Raw genomic sequence first — 15869 nt, 5'->3', positions numbered from 1 at the left:
TGATGTTGTGATGCATGAGGGGGAGTGGGTGGGGGGATGGGAGGTGAGGGAGTATGTGTGAGAAATAAATTGATGCAGTCTGAAGGGATTCCTCCCATCTTCTCCATTTCTGCATGAAGGGACGGAGAGGGGGTTGCTGATTTAATGAAGCAGCCTTGATGTGGAAGTGCTGTGTCTTGTGACACTGCTTCTGATCCAGGGCAGTAGGCGAGATGCAGGGATGAACCGTCATCCTGGAGAAGCCAAGATAAAAGGGAGGGAGGGAGGGGGATGAATGGGAGTAGAGTATGTGGGGATGGAATGGGTGGGAGTGTTTTTTTATGCCTTTGTTTTTTTGCTACCTCCCTTGTATGGGGGAAAAGCTTTTGGTGTATGTATGTATGTAAAATCTGTTTAATTATTTCACAAACAGGCTGTAAAGAATGGTAGAGATGGGAAGTGGTGATGGGGAAGAGGGAGGGGGCATCATTGATAACTTTGCCCTGGGGCAGCACTTAGGCATGTAAGGGCTCTAAAAGATTGGGGTTGTTGCCAGATGTCAGCTCTTTTAACCCATGAAAGTGGAAGAGAGACAGTAGAAAATTATAGCTTGGGCCCTGTTCAAGGATGTGTGCCAGCTCCTTGTGGTGAGAATGCTGATAGGATCTGAGGATGAGCAGGGGAGGAGATAATTATTACCCAACATCCATTTCACAGGGCCACCAGGTGAAGGGTCCCATTGTTGGCTCCATACACAGAAGCAGACCCACACATGATAAGTGGAGTCCCCCAAGGCTCCATATTGGCTCCAATAATGTTTGCTGTTTATATAAATGACATGGATGAAGGAATCAAATGTTATATAAACTTCTTTGCAGATGATGCAAAACTATTGAAGAGAGTAAGTAAAGAAGATTGCAAATCTTTTCAAGAAGACCTGGACAAAGTCTGGAAATGGAGTAAAAAGAACGAAGTGAATTTCAACATTAAGAAATGTAGTATAATGAAATTTGGAAAAAGTAAAAATAGAATATCCTGTCAATACAAAATTGGAACAAAGGAAGTTACAAAAGTAAACTCAGAAAGAGACCTAGGAGTAATTATCTCAAACATGACACTAGACAAACATGTAAACAAAATAGTTGGAGAAACTTACAATCTAATAAGATCAATGAAAGTGGCTTTTGACTACTAGTTACACTGATAAGACCAAAATTAGAATATGCAGCATCACTATGGACACCCAGTACAATAAAAAACATAAAGAAACTAGAATGAATTCAAAGAGCATTGACAAAGATGGCACCAACACTTAACAAGTTGACATACAAACAAAGATTGGACAAACTAAACTTACTAACTCTGGAACAAAGAAGAGAAAGAGGCGATTTGATAACCATCTACAGAATTATGAAAGGGATGGAAATCCTTGATAGGGATGATCTATTTACATGGGACCAAAGAAATACAAGAGAACACGAGAAGAAACATAAGAAGGACAGTTACAGAAGAGATTTGAAAAAGAAAAGCTTTCCACACGGAGTAATAGATACATGGTATAAATTGAAAGAGAAATCAGCAAGTGCTAAAACTACACATGATTTAAAAAAAAAAGAACTGGATGCGGAAAGATACAACTGCGGATCACTACAAGCATAGCTCTTCTCCCACAAAATACAATTAGATAAATACAACAGAAAAGTCTGCCACTTCTTCTGTGGGAGGGTTTAAATATTGCTGCTGCTCACTACTCTGGGCTACACATTTTCAGTCGGTGAAACTTAGACAATAATCATATTACAATGACCCCCCCCAAATACTGTGATCTCCCTATAGTAAAATTTCTCAAAAGCTCACCTCCTTTCCTTTGGACTCTTTCTCATCTTTGTCAGCTGACTCACTATCTTTCATCTTTTCATTCTCTTTGATGGCCTCCATTTTCTTCTTGTCTTTGTCACTATCCTTCTTATCCTTTCTGTCCTTGTCCCTATCTTTGTCTTTGTCCCTGCTGCTACTGCTCTTGCTCTTCTCCTTGTCCTTGTCTCTGTCTTTGTCCTTCTTGGATGATGAAGAGGAAGTCTTGGCCTTGGAGGTTGACCTTCGGGACCTGGATTTTGATCTAGACCTCCTCCTGATGGGGGAAACATATTTATAGCACTGGAACCAATGAGGAATTTATGAATACATCAAAATCTTCCTTACCACAGCTGTTCTCCAGTCAAGAGGCTCTTTCTTGAAATAGATTACATAGTTACTGCAGAAGTGTCTCATCTGACAGTACTAAAGCATGCTCTCCACTCCCTATTCTGTAATCTTGTTAACAAAAATAAAAGGTGACAATGGGTACTCCCTTATGGGAAGTTTACACGTGACCCACCTTGATCGAGACCTGCGTGATCGTGATCTGGATCGATGTCTTCTGCTTCTGCTTCGGGACCTTCTCCTCCTTTCCCTGGAGAAGTCTCAGTTTTTAAATGTTACTTGTATGCATGTACACACACATGTATAAAATCTAATGTGCAGTAATACCTATAACTATCTTTACTGGTCAGATTGTAGTTGTCTATATTTTCAACATGTCATAACAGGCAACAAAGAGGGATTGGAGGTACAAGGCTAGCAGCCTCTCCTTCTGCAAATGGATATTAGCTCGAAAAAAATGGCAGCGGAAAAGAAATATAGGAATGATAGTTTGATTGCTTAGGCTTAGTAGCACCGGAGGAAATTGGACACTATCATGAGTTCCCGCCAGGTTTTCTCCACTTTTGATGTTCATTAACATCTGGAAATGAATTATATAAATAGATCTAAGTCACACAAATCTCAGAACAAACCTTGATCGAGATCTTGATCTTCGACGTGACCGGGACCTTGATTTTCGACGAGAATAGGACCGTCTTGATCTGGAACGCCTTGACCTTGATCGAGATCTACGGTGGGACCTTGAGCGTGATTTCCGTGATCGGGATCTGGATCTGTTCAAAAGGAAAGATCCAGCATGTCACCAAAAACTAATAAATTGAAACCAACTTTATCTATACAGACGCTCCTCTACTTACGTTAATTCGTTTTACGTTTTTTCGATTTTACGTTTGAACTGACTGTAAAAAAAAATGTAAAAAAAATTTTTTTCGAGTGAATTTTTTAGTTTAGCGCGCTCTCCATAGTTCAAACGATACGCATGACGCTGCATCCATTGTTTACATTGCACAAATGACAGACTGAAAGTGCCTTGCCTCCTCCTCCTCCTCCTCCTCCACCATCTCAATTTATGTTGCTTAAATTTAATTTATTTGAAATTAATGTTATTATTTTACAATGTTATGTGTATAATTAATGATTTAGGGGTGTTTTGTAAGATACGGTAATAGAATTTACGGATGTATAGTACAGTAACAACTTACGTTCATTTTTAACTTGCGTTCGGCCGTTCGGAACATAACTAAAACGTAAGTTGAGGAGTGTCTGTATTTAAGTAATACATGAGAATGTAAATCCTACAAGAGTACATACATACATATACCAAAGGCTTTTTCCCCCCTTAAAAGGGAAGTAGCCAAAAAACAAAGGCATAAAATCCAATACCTTCCATTCCATCCCCAATATACTCCACTCCCATCCACCCACTTCCCTCCCTCTTATCTTGACTCATCCTGGATGACAGGTCATCCCTGCATCTTGCCCATTGCCTTGGGTCAGCAGCAGTGTTGCAAGACACAGCACATCCACAGCAAGGCTACTTCATTAAATTGGAGACCCCCCTCCCTCTCCATCCCCTTATGCAGTAAAGGGTTGTGTCAATCTATTTCTCACACATACTCCCTTACCCCCCATCCCCCACCCACTCCCCCTCATGCATCACAGCATCATCCACACACAACCATTCTCCACTCGCCCTCATCTTCTGTCCTCTCCTGTCTTTCATCAACAGACATTCCCCTCATTCCCAATGCCCCTTTTACCCCATCCATCCATCTCATCCTTGGTTACCCCCTCATGTTCACTTATTCAACACCCCTTTTACTAGTCTTTCTTCACTCATTCTTTCCATGAGTCCAAACCATCCCAATACTCTTTTATCAACCCTATCTCCCAACTCCCTTTCCACCCCTGTTCTCCTCCTCACCTCCTCATTTCTCACTCTATCCAGCCTAGTAACACCCATCATGCTTCTCAGGCACCTCATCTCAAACACATTCAAACTCCTCTCTTATGTTCCATGTTTCTGCTCTGTACAGTGGTGTCAGCACAATCACTCCTTCATACAATCTCCTCTTAGCATTCATTGTCAAATGTCTATTTCTCATTACACTTTTTAATACTCCAAGGCATTTACTCGCTTCTCTCAAGCTACATTCTACCTCCACCTCCATTCCTCCCTTTCCCGCCACATTCGCACCAAAGTATCTAAAATTATCCACTTCCACCAGTCTCCCTTAATACTTACTTCCAGTCTGCTGCCACTTTCTCCCCTTGTACATCTCATCACATTGCTTTTACCCACATTTATCTTCAACTTCCTTCTTTTGCACACCTTCCTAAATTCAATTACTTATTACAATGTCTATACCCACCTGCTGCGAGAGCGAGACCTCTTGGGATCTTTGGTGGCGGTTGAGTCCAGAAGGGACATGACAGGGTCAATGGCTGAAGCGATATAGTTCTGAGCCTCTTTGACCCTTCGCATGGCTTCCTCAATTTCCCGCTGTGCTGCCTCGTTACTCTTGGTCTGTGGTTTGATGATGGCAACTGTGGAATGGTTCACCCTAATGGCAACAAAATAATGTGAATTCAACTCAGTTATATGCAGTCATACTTGGTATGAATTAATGTGATAGTTGTGTGTAGGATGGTTGTACACTTTGACTTAGACACCCACTTATAAAGGGGAGAAATCATTCTGGAATGTACGTGTGCATGAATATATAACTAACACATTTATAGTAAAAGCACCAGGTTGTGTGTCAAAATCCATTATCTTATTATTTTCTAAATACATCAGTTAACCACTACAGTGATGAAGGCACATATGAGAAAAAGTTATTTTGATTATATATGAGTAATTCTCTATTATTACCTCATGCGTCTCTACACAGCTACATTATGTAGAAAGAGAAACCATCACAATGCCGAACTTACTTTATCTGTCTTCCTCCAAAGTCATGATGATGCAACTGCAGGGCATTCACCACTGATGGTTGCTCAGAATACTCCACCAGTGCATTCCGAGAACTTTCCTTCTCTGTTCCCAATCGCAAGTATCTGACTTCTCCTGCTTTTGCAGCAAGAGACATCACCTGATCTGCTGTCACCTGAGGGTGTGCATAACAAAGTGAATCAACCCATTAATAATTATAATCCAAGTACCAATACTTGGCTACCCCCTTCTAAGTGGGGAGGCCTTTGGCATAAGTACTAGATATGATCCTAACCCTATTCCAATTAACATATTTGATTTCTACTTCATGGAATTCAATTCTAGAGGATGAGGACATGAAGACGACAAAAAAATGAATTATGAATTTTGAACCTGTCCTATTCTTTTATGTATACAGGACAAGTAGGACACGAAGAAATAGAAGAAAGTGTAGTGAGTGGTGAGATGAGGAAGCAAAGATGGTTGTAGAAGAGAAGAAGCAAGCTTTCATACCATTCTCCACTCACCCCTATCTTCTGCCTCCTCTTTTCCTTCCTCAACAGACATCTCTTGCTCAATGCCCCTTTCACCCCATACATGTCCTTGGTTACCCTCTTATATTCACTCCATCCACCTCTGCCTTACACACTTCTTTTAATCTTTCTTCACTCATTCTTTCCATCTGTCCAAACCATCCCAATACTCTATCATCAACCCTATCTCTCATCTCCTTTTCCACCCCCGCTCTCTTCTTCACCTTCTCGTTTCTCACTCTATCCAACCTTGTAACCCCTACCATACTCCTCAGACATTTCATCTCAAACACATTTAAACATCCTCTCTTATGTTCCACACCTCTGCCCTATATAGTGCTGTCAGCACAATCAGCCCTTCATACAATCTCCTCTTTGCATCCATTACCATATGTCTATTTCTCATAACACTTTTTAATCCCCCAAGGCATTTACTTGCTTCTCTCAATCTACAATCTACCTCCACCTCCACTCCTCCCTTTCTTGCCACATGAAACCCCAAGTGCCCAAAGCTACCCACTTCCTCCAGCCTCTCTCCTTTATGACTCATTTCCAAATTGCTGTCATCCCCTTCTACACCTCATCACCTTACTTTTACCCACATTTACCTTCAACTTTCTCCTCCTGCACACCTTCCCAAACTTTGTTGCCAACTCCCTTAATCCCCCCTCTGATCCTGCCACAACCATGGTGTCATCAGCAAACAACTGGCTTACCTCCCACTAGACACACATATATACATATATATATATATATATATATACAACTGCCACTATGCTGTGTGTTTTATTGAGTGTGACTAAACGGGATGAAGTGAGGGAACCAGGGATTCCCATTTCTCTCACAAAAAAGTCCAAGCATAAATGGGTCTGGGAGGATGATTCCAACCAAAACCTTAATAAGTGGATCATTATAAATGTTGACATGTTATTGGTGAGAGTAAATGAGAAGACACTGGTGGTGCATTTGTAAGAAAAAGGATGGTTGTTTTAAATCTGACTAAAATAAAACTAAAAGGAAAGGTGAACTGGAATTTAGAAGACTGGTGGATAAGGTATCAGGACTCTTTGTTGATATAGGTAAGTGCATGGTGGGATGGAGAGAAATGCCATTGAGGATATGGGTGATGGTGACAATAGGTTGGAAGATATGTGACTACATACAACTATAGTCAATGTACCCATCACTTGTTTATACTCGTATATTTTCCTAGCTCACCACTCTACTATATATAGGATAGGGTGGTGGATGGGAATGAAATAAGTGGGAGAGGGTATGTGCCTTTTGACAGGGCTATCTCCCTTTTAAGGGGGAAAAGCCCTTGGTATACAGATAGACCAGTGCTTACATTTGACTCTAAGTTATCGAAGACAACAGTGCGGCGGATCTCGTTGACCTTGTGTGATTCTGTGGTTGCAGGCAGGGGTGGGTAATCAGGTAAATCATGCTCTGCCAGTTTAGGGTCATCAGTCCGTAGAATAATGCCTTCAATCTGCAGAAGAATAAAGATTCACTTGAAAAACATCATTATACCACATTAAAAATTACCTTAACCCTTTTGTTGTGTTTTATAGTTGCATTTATTATAAATGGCCAATTTCACTCAGCTGAGAGAAAACCCTTCTACAATCATAAAACATATCTTGTGACTATTTCTGTTAACATTTTAGTTAACAACATTGGAACATTGGTGTTCATTCTTGTTACCACCAGGCTATCTTATTTTAAGGAAAAAATATCACTCAATTACAAAAATTTGAAAGTGGCCGAAACTATCCAATTTGATCTTACCCACAGTGATGAGAATGAGTAATAAAACAAACATGGTTCCCCACAATAAAGGGAACTGACACTTTACAGAACTATAGAAAATTCAGCATTGAGTATAGTAACTGGATGTATCACAACTACTCCAATTGAACACCTGCACACTGAAACCAAAATCATTCCCAAAGAACACATGAAAATATATTCTATAAAAGATCCCTGAACCCTACTCACACATCTTATTACACCATGCAAGTACTACTAACTGAATGAATGAATGAATGAATGAATGAATGAATGGAGAGAGAGAGAGAGAGAGAGAGAGAGAGAGAGAGAGAGAGAGAGAGAGAGAGAGAGAGAGAGAGAGAGAGAGAGAGAGAGAGAGAGAGAGAGAGAGAGAGAGAGAGAGAGAGAGAGAGAGAGAGAGAGAGAGAGAGAGAGAGAGAGAGAGAGAAAATGTATCTTCAACACCAACTTGTACCACACCATACATCCACACTAAAACACATTCACACTCAGATCTCAAAATAAACTCTTAAGACTGACCATGGAACTTTGTACTCACTTGGTTGTTGACATGTGGGGGCCACTTGGCCTCCTGTCCAAGTCCTGGAATTGCACCCCCAGATGCAAGGATTTCCATACCACGGTGCTCATCTGGCATCTCTCCTGGGGTGTGGGGAACCACAATCAGGGCCCGATCAATGAAGACGGTGTTTGTGAGATGTTGTGCCACACCAACACAATCTCGATCATGGAATTTGATGAAGCAGATTCGGGACTGTACAGGAATGGCCACATCTCGACTGTGAATAAATTGGTTCTGTAGTTCCTTCAAATAAATAAGCTACTAGTTATTTTTCCTCTTTCAACAATTAGAAAGAAAGGAAAAATTGTGTTGCTACCATTAAGCATTTGGAAACTGTAGCCCACAGATGTTTGTAAACTTCATTGCCTGTTCAAATGGACATATTCGCAGTACCTTTCTAACACATTTGATGCATTTGTATACAACATTAACACTGTCTAGCAAGTCATTTTATTTATTTGGCATTTCTCCTTGCAATAGTACTATTCATTATAAATTACAGCACACCACATCTTGCTGAGCTGGATTATCACAAAATCCACATTTCACTGACCCAGCACATTCTTCTGTATTAGTTGCTATTTTCACTTTCATCTAACCATTTCAGTTTTCTGATCTTCCTTCTTATGCTAACTTCCACTGCTTCTTTCAATATTTCTCCAATTATATTTTGGTTTTTAAATAATGATTACCCATTTCTTTAACAGAAGGGGGTATTCCCACTGTCATATGTGTCATTTAATGATTTGTCACATAATGTAATTGTATAAAGGTGTTATGTGACCCACATTACCAGGAAATGTGTTATGAAATACGTTATGTATTGGTCATACTTGATGTCTTGTGTGTCATGATATACTTTTAATGGATATGGCCACAACTAGTTTAAGATATAATAAACACTGATAGATTGTAGAACTACAGAAAAATTAAATTTAGAATTTTAGCCACAGACTTCCCAAGGAGAAAATTATATGAAGTTGTGGTCGAGGAGCACAAGAAATGAATGGAATCCCCTGGAGGTCAGAGGTCGACAGAGGTCGCACTGATGTCAATGGCACGGGGAAGTAGTGCCATCATCATGTACAAATGCATTACAGAGCAGGATTTAGATAGGTTGCTAATGAGAATTTGTACACCTTCCTTTCTCTCTCACACACACACACATGCACACCCTTGTTCTCACTCCTGTATTATTATTATATACAGTAAGTCTCTTTGTATAATTTATAAGTAAAAGTAGGTATTTTTGCACTTTGCCTTTATTTCAAAATCTGGAGGGAGAAGGAATTAACCGATATAAAACAGGAAAAATAGGTATGTGGGCAATGAATTGATAGGATTCGTAGTCAGATTTAAGACAATAAAAAACAATGCTAGATCATGACACCACTTTTAAACAAATCATATTACATTAAGGGGGTATGCAACACCTGAGGGTCATTTTCTAAACTATTTAGAGTAAAAAGCTGAAACTTCTCAGGTAAATAGGTATCCAAGTTGCCTACATTTTATGTGAAACAGAATGATGTATGTACACCAGTAGCGACATTTAAAAGTGCACAGCATCATAATACGTGGACCAATTTGTTTTATATTTTGGCTATGATTAGTCAGTGGGCACACCTAGGGCCGGTCATTGAGTAATTGAACAATTTCCTTTATACTTTTGCATACAGGCATTTAAATTTTAATGTACGGCAAAAATTGTGAAAAATAAAAAAAAATTGGTCTTGTTCCCATTATTACTCCTAACTCTTGAATCCTATTCAAAATATTCAATGACTGGCCCTAGCAGTTACTAAAAGTAATATTCACTGGAAGTTTCATCTAAATCTGATGTATTTTACATACATATACCAAGGCTTTTTCCCCCTTCCAAGGGAGGTAGCCAAAAAGGGAAAGGCATAAAAACACTCCCACCCATTTCATCCCCAAACACACTCCACACCCCTCCCTCTCATCTGAGCACCTCCTGGATGACGGGTCATCCCTGCACCCTGCCCACCTCCCTGGGTCAGAAGCAGTGTCGCAAGACACAGCACATCCACAGCAAGGCCGCTTCATTTAATCGGCGACCCCCCTTGCATATATGGAGAGGACGGGGAGAAATCCCTTCGGGCTGCGTCAAAATTTACTCACACATACTACCCCACCCCCCCGCCCATTCCTCCTCATGCAATCACAACATCATCCATATACAACCATTCTCCACTCACCTCTGTCTTCCGTCCTCTCCTTTCCTTCTTCAACAGACATTCCCCTCTTCCCCAAAGCTCCCTTCACCCCATCCATCCACCTTATCCTAGGACGTCCCCTCATGTTCACTCCCTCCACATCTTTTATGATTAAAAAAACAAAAACAAAAAAGTCAAAAAATATCGAACGGAGATATGGTGACTTGAAATATATCTGTACCTTGCTTATAGTTTCACCAATTTGACTGATTTTTTCATGGCTTTATTTTTATTATATAATGGGTAAGTACAGTAAAAATCATAAACATATTTCAATTACAAGTACTTTAAATACTGAAAAACTAAAGTATAAGTATGTCACAGTAGTGGTGACGCACAGACAACACCATCATATAATTTGCTTTTTTGCACCTTTGTCGGTTTCTTCATATGAAACCTCACTGCTGGGGGTCTTCGGGGCATCTAAATCATTGGATTTCTGCCATATTGGCTAATCAAGGTAATAAACTATTAAATAGTTATTTCGTAATTCTCCCAACTTTCCGATGCTTGAAAAACGAAGTCTAAGGCACTTCCAACCTCTCAGGTCAATTTGGCACTACGTTCCCAAAAGCATTGTTACACACAATTGTATTGTACTCAGAGTGAGTTTCTGCATCCCAAAAGAACTACTTCAGCTCAAACATCAGGAATTCAATTTTCATGCTGATCTAGCTAACCTGGTCCACATGAAAGCTATTGTCTGATAGCGTCCAGACAACATCATTGCGGCTTCATTCATTAGCATATTTTAGTCATGTGTGGCGCCACTGCCGTCCATGTACTGTTTACATCTCCATCTTTTGCGGCCTGCTAGGTTTTGTTTAGCTTAGTTCGAATACTTGCATCGTTCAGCGCATGCGCAGGGTATTCAAATTGTCTTGTTGTTGTGTAAGTGTATGCCCAATTCTTGAAATACAAACAAATCTTCATCGATTGAAATGGAAATTTGGTTATCAACCTCAGCAAAATAGTTTTCCGAGTAAAAATATTAAGGCAAGGCACCAATAACCAATATTGTAATTTAAGAACCATGTTTTTTTTAACCTATTTTCTCCCGGAAATGAGCAGCTTGAGATCGTTGGTTATTTTACAGTTGAGCTTCATTTAAATACATGTAGGCATATAGCCACACCCATGTACTGTTTACATCGCCATATTTTGCGCCCCGTTGGATTTTGTTTGGCTTAGTTTGAATGCTTGGAACGTTCAGCACATGCACAGGGTATTCAAATTATCTTGTTGTTCAGCAAATGTATGCCCAGTTCTTTAAAACTTTAGTAATTCTTACCGATTTCAATGCAATTTTTTATATCAGCCTTGGCAAATTAGTTTTCCAAGTAAAAATCTAAAGGCAAGAAACTAAATTATATAATATTTAATATAACAATGTTGTTTAATAGCCTCTATTCTACTGGATATGAGGAACTTTGAAATTGTTGGTAATAGCACAGCTATGCAATCTAAGAACCTTGAAGCTTAGATGCCTACTCGACATATCGTTGCCATGGCAACGTGATAGGTGTTGGTAAGAACAATATAAGAGGAAGGTCCTGCAATTTTATTGACATGCTCAGGTGATTTGTTGACCCATAAAACTTTCACATGCCAAGTTGCATGTCAGTTGTACCAGCAGTTTGGATTTTATTATTTCTAAATTGACAACAGTTGCCATGGCAACGTGATAGGTGTTAGTAATAATGGTATAAGAGAAAGGTCCTGCAATGTTATTGACATGCTCAGGTGATTTGTTGACCCATAAAACTTTCACATGCCAAGTTGCATGTCAGTTGTGCCAGCAGTTTGGATTTTATTATTTCTAAATTGACAACAGTTGCCATAAGAACAGTATAAAAGGAAGGTCCTGCATTGTTATTGACAAGCTAGGAGATTTGCTAACCCATAACACCTTCACATGTCAGTTGTGCCAGCGGTTTGGATTTTATTGATTATTTCTAAATTGACAACAGTTGCCATAGCAACATGTTAGATGTTAGTAAGAACAGTATAAAAGGAAGGTCCTGCATTGTTTTTGACATGCTCAGGAGATTTGTTGACCCATAAAACTTTTACATGTCAAGTTGCATGTCAGTTGTGCCAGGGGTTTGGATTTTATTGATTATTTCTAAATTAACAACAGTTGCCATGGCAACATGATAGGTGTTAGTAAGAATGGTATAAGAAGGTCCTCCAATGTTAATGACATGCTCAGGTGATTTGTTGACCCATAAAACCTTCACATGCCAAGTTGCATGTCAGTTGGACCAGTGGTTTGGATTTTATTGATGATAATCTATAAATTGACAGCTTAATAGTTGCCATGAAAAGGCAAATATGGTATGATGGAGATGTCCCACATTGTTTTTGACATGCTCATGTGATTTGTTGATCCATAAAACCCAAATATTCCAAATTTCAATAAAATTGGACCAGTGGTTTGAAGTTTGTGTGTACTTCTTTAACAAAATCTTTACAGATTACCATCCTTAATTCTAACATTCTGTTATGGTAGTCTAGCCAAAAATGCGGAATTAAAAAAATAATTTAAAAAATTGTATCTCCCTTATTTTTCAAGCTATTTCAAAATTTTAAAAAGAATTTTGTTACTAATAAAATTGCCTATCATATGCAACAGTAATTTAAGGGTTAAAAAAAGATGAAAATTTTGTGCCCTTACTTATATTTACCTACAAGTAATATAATATTACTTGTAGCAAGTTTTTTTTTATTTCCACCATGATAATAGCATGTATTATGTATTATAATTTACAAAATATTCAACTTTTTGCTATACCGCATAGGTGTGCACAACTAATATCTAATTTTTTTATTAATCAATCATTACCATCTTTCACCAGTGTGTCACAGTCCAGTGTGTCAAAGGACTCGAAACCCAAACGGTAATTTGTAGACTATTGCCATCATTACTATTCTAAAGTGACGTCTTATCTTAGTTCTTCTCAATATCCATAATGAACTCTTCAATCAAATCTTGTGGTCCTTCTGGTTGCAGAAGTATTAGATCATCGACTCTACTGAAAACGTATCCCTCATTCCTCAAGGTAAAATCCGCCAAGGAAGGCGGCACTGCCACTGGTTTCGTGGATGGGTAATTATTGATCAATCACATACACACCCCAAACCAATGTGAATGGGCTACTTTACTAATCAAACATCCATATAACCCTGAAATAAACAATTCATGTAAAGATCATTGTATGGTGGATGAAAGCAGTGTGCTGTGTAGCAAACACCGGGGCTTACTGTACATGTTAGTTGTTACCGTCGCAGACTCATCTGTCACACTTACATTGTAGGGTATAAACGAATATCCTCAATCTTCCCTAGGAATCCAAATAAGGTGGACATTTGGTCCTTGGTTGCCTGAGGGGCAATGTTTGATATTTGGACAATACGCGTCATATTGATAAAATTTTAAATTTAACTGTACTCCGTATACTCCTTCCCTATTGCATGCTGGTAAACAACCGACAGACTGCCAAGGGAGAGCACTTTTCTCTTCTATCTATGACAATATTATTAAGTTAAAAACAACAATATATATTTAGATATAGAATAATGTTAACACATACAATTAAGGTATATATATAAAATATATAATAAATTTTACTCAAAATTATGGTTAAAAATGTATTGTCATGTATAAATGGATACTCTATGTATATCCAATAATATTTCCCTAAAATGATAGCATATCTTGGGTAAAAAGATATATAAAATTCCTGGTGAAAAAACAACTTAGATTACCTGGATTAATAAAAAAAAAAAAAAAATTGACTCACCCTCACAAGTCACAACAAAAACAAATACGTTTTCGTCGTAGAGGGGCATGTTCAAATGGTAATAGAGCAAAATGGAAAACCCTGACGATAATGCCTGGGTTGGCCTCGATGATAAAGCTTTTTTAGACATTGAAGATCCCAGTAATGATGTTTGGACAGGCCTTGATGATGGAGTTTTCTTAAACATTAATACAGGTAAGCTTGTTATAAGTAAATACTAAATCCAAATAAGTATCCGTGACTAGGTCTAGGTCTAGGTGAGTCACAGTTATAATATGATTCTTACATGTACTGTATTTTATTGTATATACGATTGAATCCGAATAAAATAAAATCAAATCAAACCACATCCGAGTAAATGTAAAAGGATAGATATACTGAGATAATGTAGGTATGGGCAACAAATAAAAAAATAATATGCATACATGATAGTGGATGTAATAATCGCCCACCCCAAGAACCCAATTTTTAGGAGAAGGACATGAGGAAGCTAAGGAAAACGTTGGTTGGGTGAAAGTAAGAGAATAATGTAGCTATTCGTTGCTAATGTAGCTATTCGGGTCAATGTAGCAGGCTTACTTGGGTCAATGTAGCAGGCTTACTTGGGTCAATGTAGCAGGCTTACTTGGGTCAATGTAGCAGGCTTACTTGGGTCAATGTAGCAGGCTTACTTGGGTCAATGTAGCAGCCTTGGGTCAATGTTAAATGTATGTTGTTGAGGCAGTGTCGGCCATGATAAAAGTCCTTGATAAACTTCCAGTAATTGTAGGAACACCCAGTACACAACGTAGCCATTCTAGGAACTGATAAGGTAGGCTTGGGTCAATGTAGCGTTAAAATTGAAGATGAGGCAATGCTACTCTAACAACAACGCTCCAATGTAGCGAGTAGCGTATGGGCAAAACATACGCTCGCGCTTATGTATGTGAAGATATTGTACCAATTCCGAGTAATTGGGGTAACGGACATTACTGGATGTAATAATCGCCCACCCCAAGAACCCAATTTTTTGAGAAGGACATGAGGAACCTAAGGAAAACGTTGGTTGGGTGAAAGTAAGAGAATAATATGTAGCTATTCATTGCTAATGTAGTTATTCGGGTCAATGTAGCGTAATAATTGGAGATGAGGCAACGATACTCTAACAACAACGCTCTAATGGAGCGAGTAGCGTATAAATTGGAGATGAGGCAACGCTACTCTCAGAACAACGCTCCAATGTAGCGAAAATAAAATAAATGTGGGAACATGTGGGCAAAACATACGCTTGCGTTTATGTTAATATATCGTACCAATTCCGAGTTATTGGGGTAACGGACATTACTGGATGTAATAATCGCCCACCCCAAGAACCCAATTTTTAGGAGAAGGATATGAGGAACCTAAGGAAAACGTTGGTTGGGTGAAAGTAAGAGAATAATGTAGCTATTTGTTGGAAGCCTAGGTAAATAACAATATCAAATATGGCTGACTCCGACTTCACCGCCGCAGTCCCAACATAAAAGGTGAAATTTGTGTGTTTTTAACTTGATTTTATGTGTTAATTTGTATTGCAGACATGTTTTGCAACGGTCATTACTCCATGTGTAAGTTCTCCCCACCCAAAAACCCCGATTTCCCACATTTCCCCCCAGATCGTTCTGGAGGAGAGGTAGGCCTAAGTGCATTACTTTAACAATTAATATCTTAAAAATTACGCAATTGCGACGGAAATGAAGTACACCATCGTTCATATCACAACATTTCTCACTAGGAACACAAGCCAGATATGAAGTTCTATGGTTGGGTGAAACTATAAATTGACCAAAAAGATACCTTAAATTC

The 15869-nt window shown here is 38.9% G+C and overlaps 2 protein-coding genes across 12 annotated transcripts in view; one reads left to right on the top strand and one right to left on the bottom strand.

Annotated features, from left to right (window-relative positions):
* The window catches only part of Srp54 (splicing regulatory protein 54), a 41583-nt gene extending 27827 nt beyond the window's left edge, over positions 1-13756 (bottom strand). For 6 of the 9 annotated variants that reach the window (XM_076199651.1, XM_076199653.1, XM_076199660.1 and 3 more), the window contains exons 1-8: positions 13553-13756; positions 7982-8222; positions 6998-7141; positions 5119-5291; positions 4554-4745; positions 2814-2954; positions 2357-2431; positions 1837-2110 (exon numbers count right to left, since the gene is read on the bottom strand). In XM_076199651.1, coding sequence (XP_076055766.1) covers positions 1837-2110; positions 2357-2431; positions 2814-2954; positions 4554-4745; positions 5119-5291; positions 6998-7141; positions 7982-8222; positions 13553-13665 — 1353 coding nt within the window. In that variant the 5' untranslated portion in view covers positions 13666-13756. The remainder of the gene's footprint in view (positions 1-1836; positions 2111-2356; positions 2432-2813; positions 2955-4553; positions 4746-5118; positions 5292-6997; positions 7142-7981; positions 8223-13552) is intronic. The other 3 variants (XM_076199656.1, XM_076199657.1, XM_076199659.1) reach the window with 3 other exon arrangements.
* Positions 13757-14055: 299 nt separating this feature from the next.
* Positions 14056-15869, top strand: part of LOC143033955 (exonuclease V-like) — a 49677-nt gene continuing 47863 nt past the window's right edge. For 2 of the 3 annotated variants that reach the window (XM_076199668.1, XM_076199666.1), the window contains exon 1: positions 14057-14240. In XM_076199668.1, the coding sequence (XP_076055783.1) occupies positions 14117-14240 (124 nt within the window). In that variant the 5' untranslated portion in view covers positions 14057-14116. Of the gene's footprint in view, positions 14241-15869 lie in introns of all 3 variants that reach the window. The other variant, XM_076199669.1, reaches the window with a different exon arrangement.

Source organism: Oratosquilla oratoria, chromosome 16 (genome assembly GCF_046742065.1).
Source record: "Oratosquilla oratoria isolate Oo_2021 chromosome 16, ASM4674206v1, whole genome shotgun sequence".
NCBI classification, from domain to species: domain Eukaryota; kingdom Metazoa; phylum Arthropoda; class Malacostraca; order Stomatopoda; family Squillidae; genus Oratosquilla; species Oratosquilla oratoria.
This window is presented reverse-complemented; position numbering and strand designations above follow the sequence as displayed.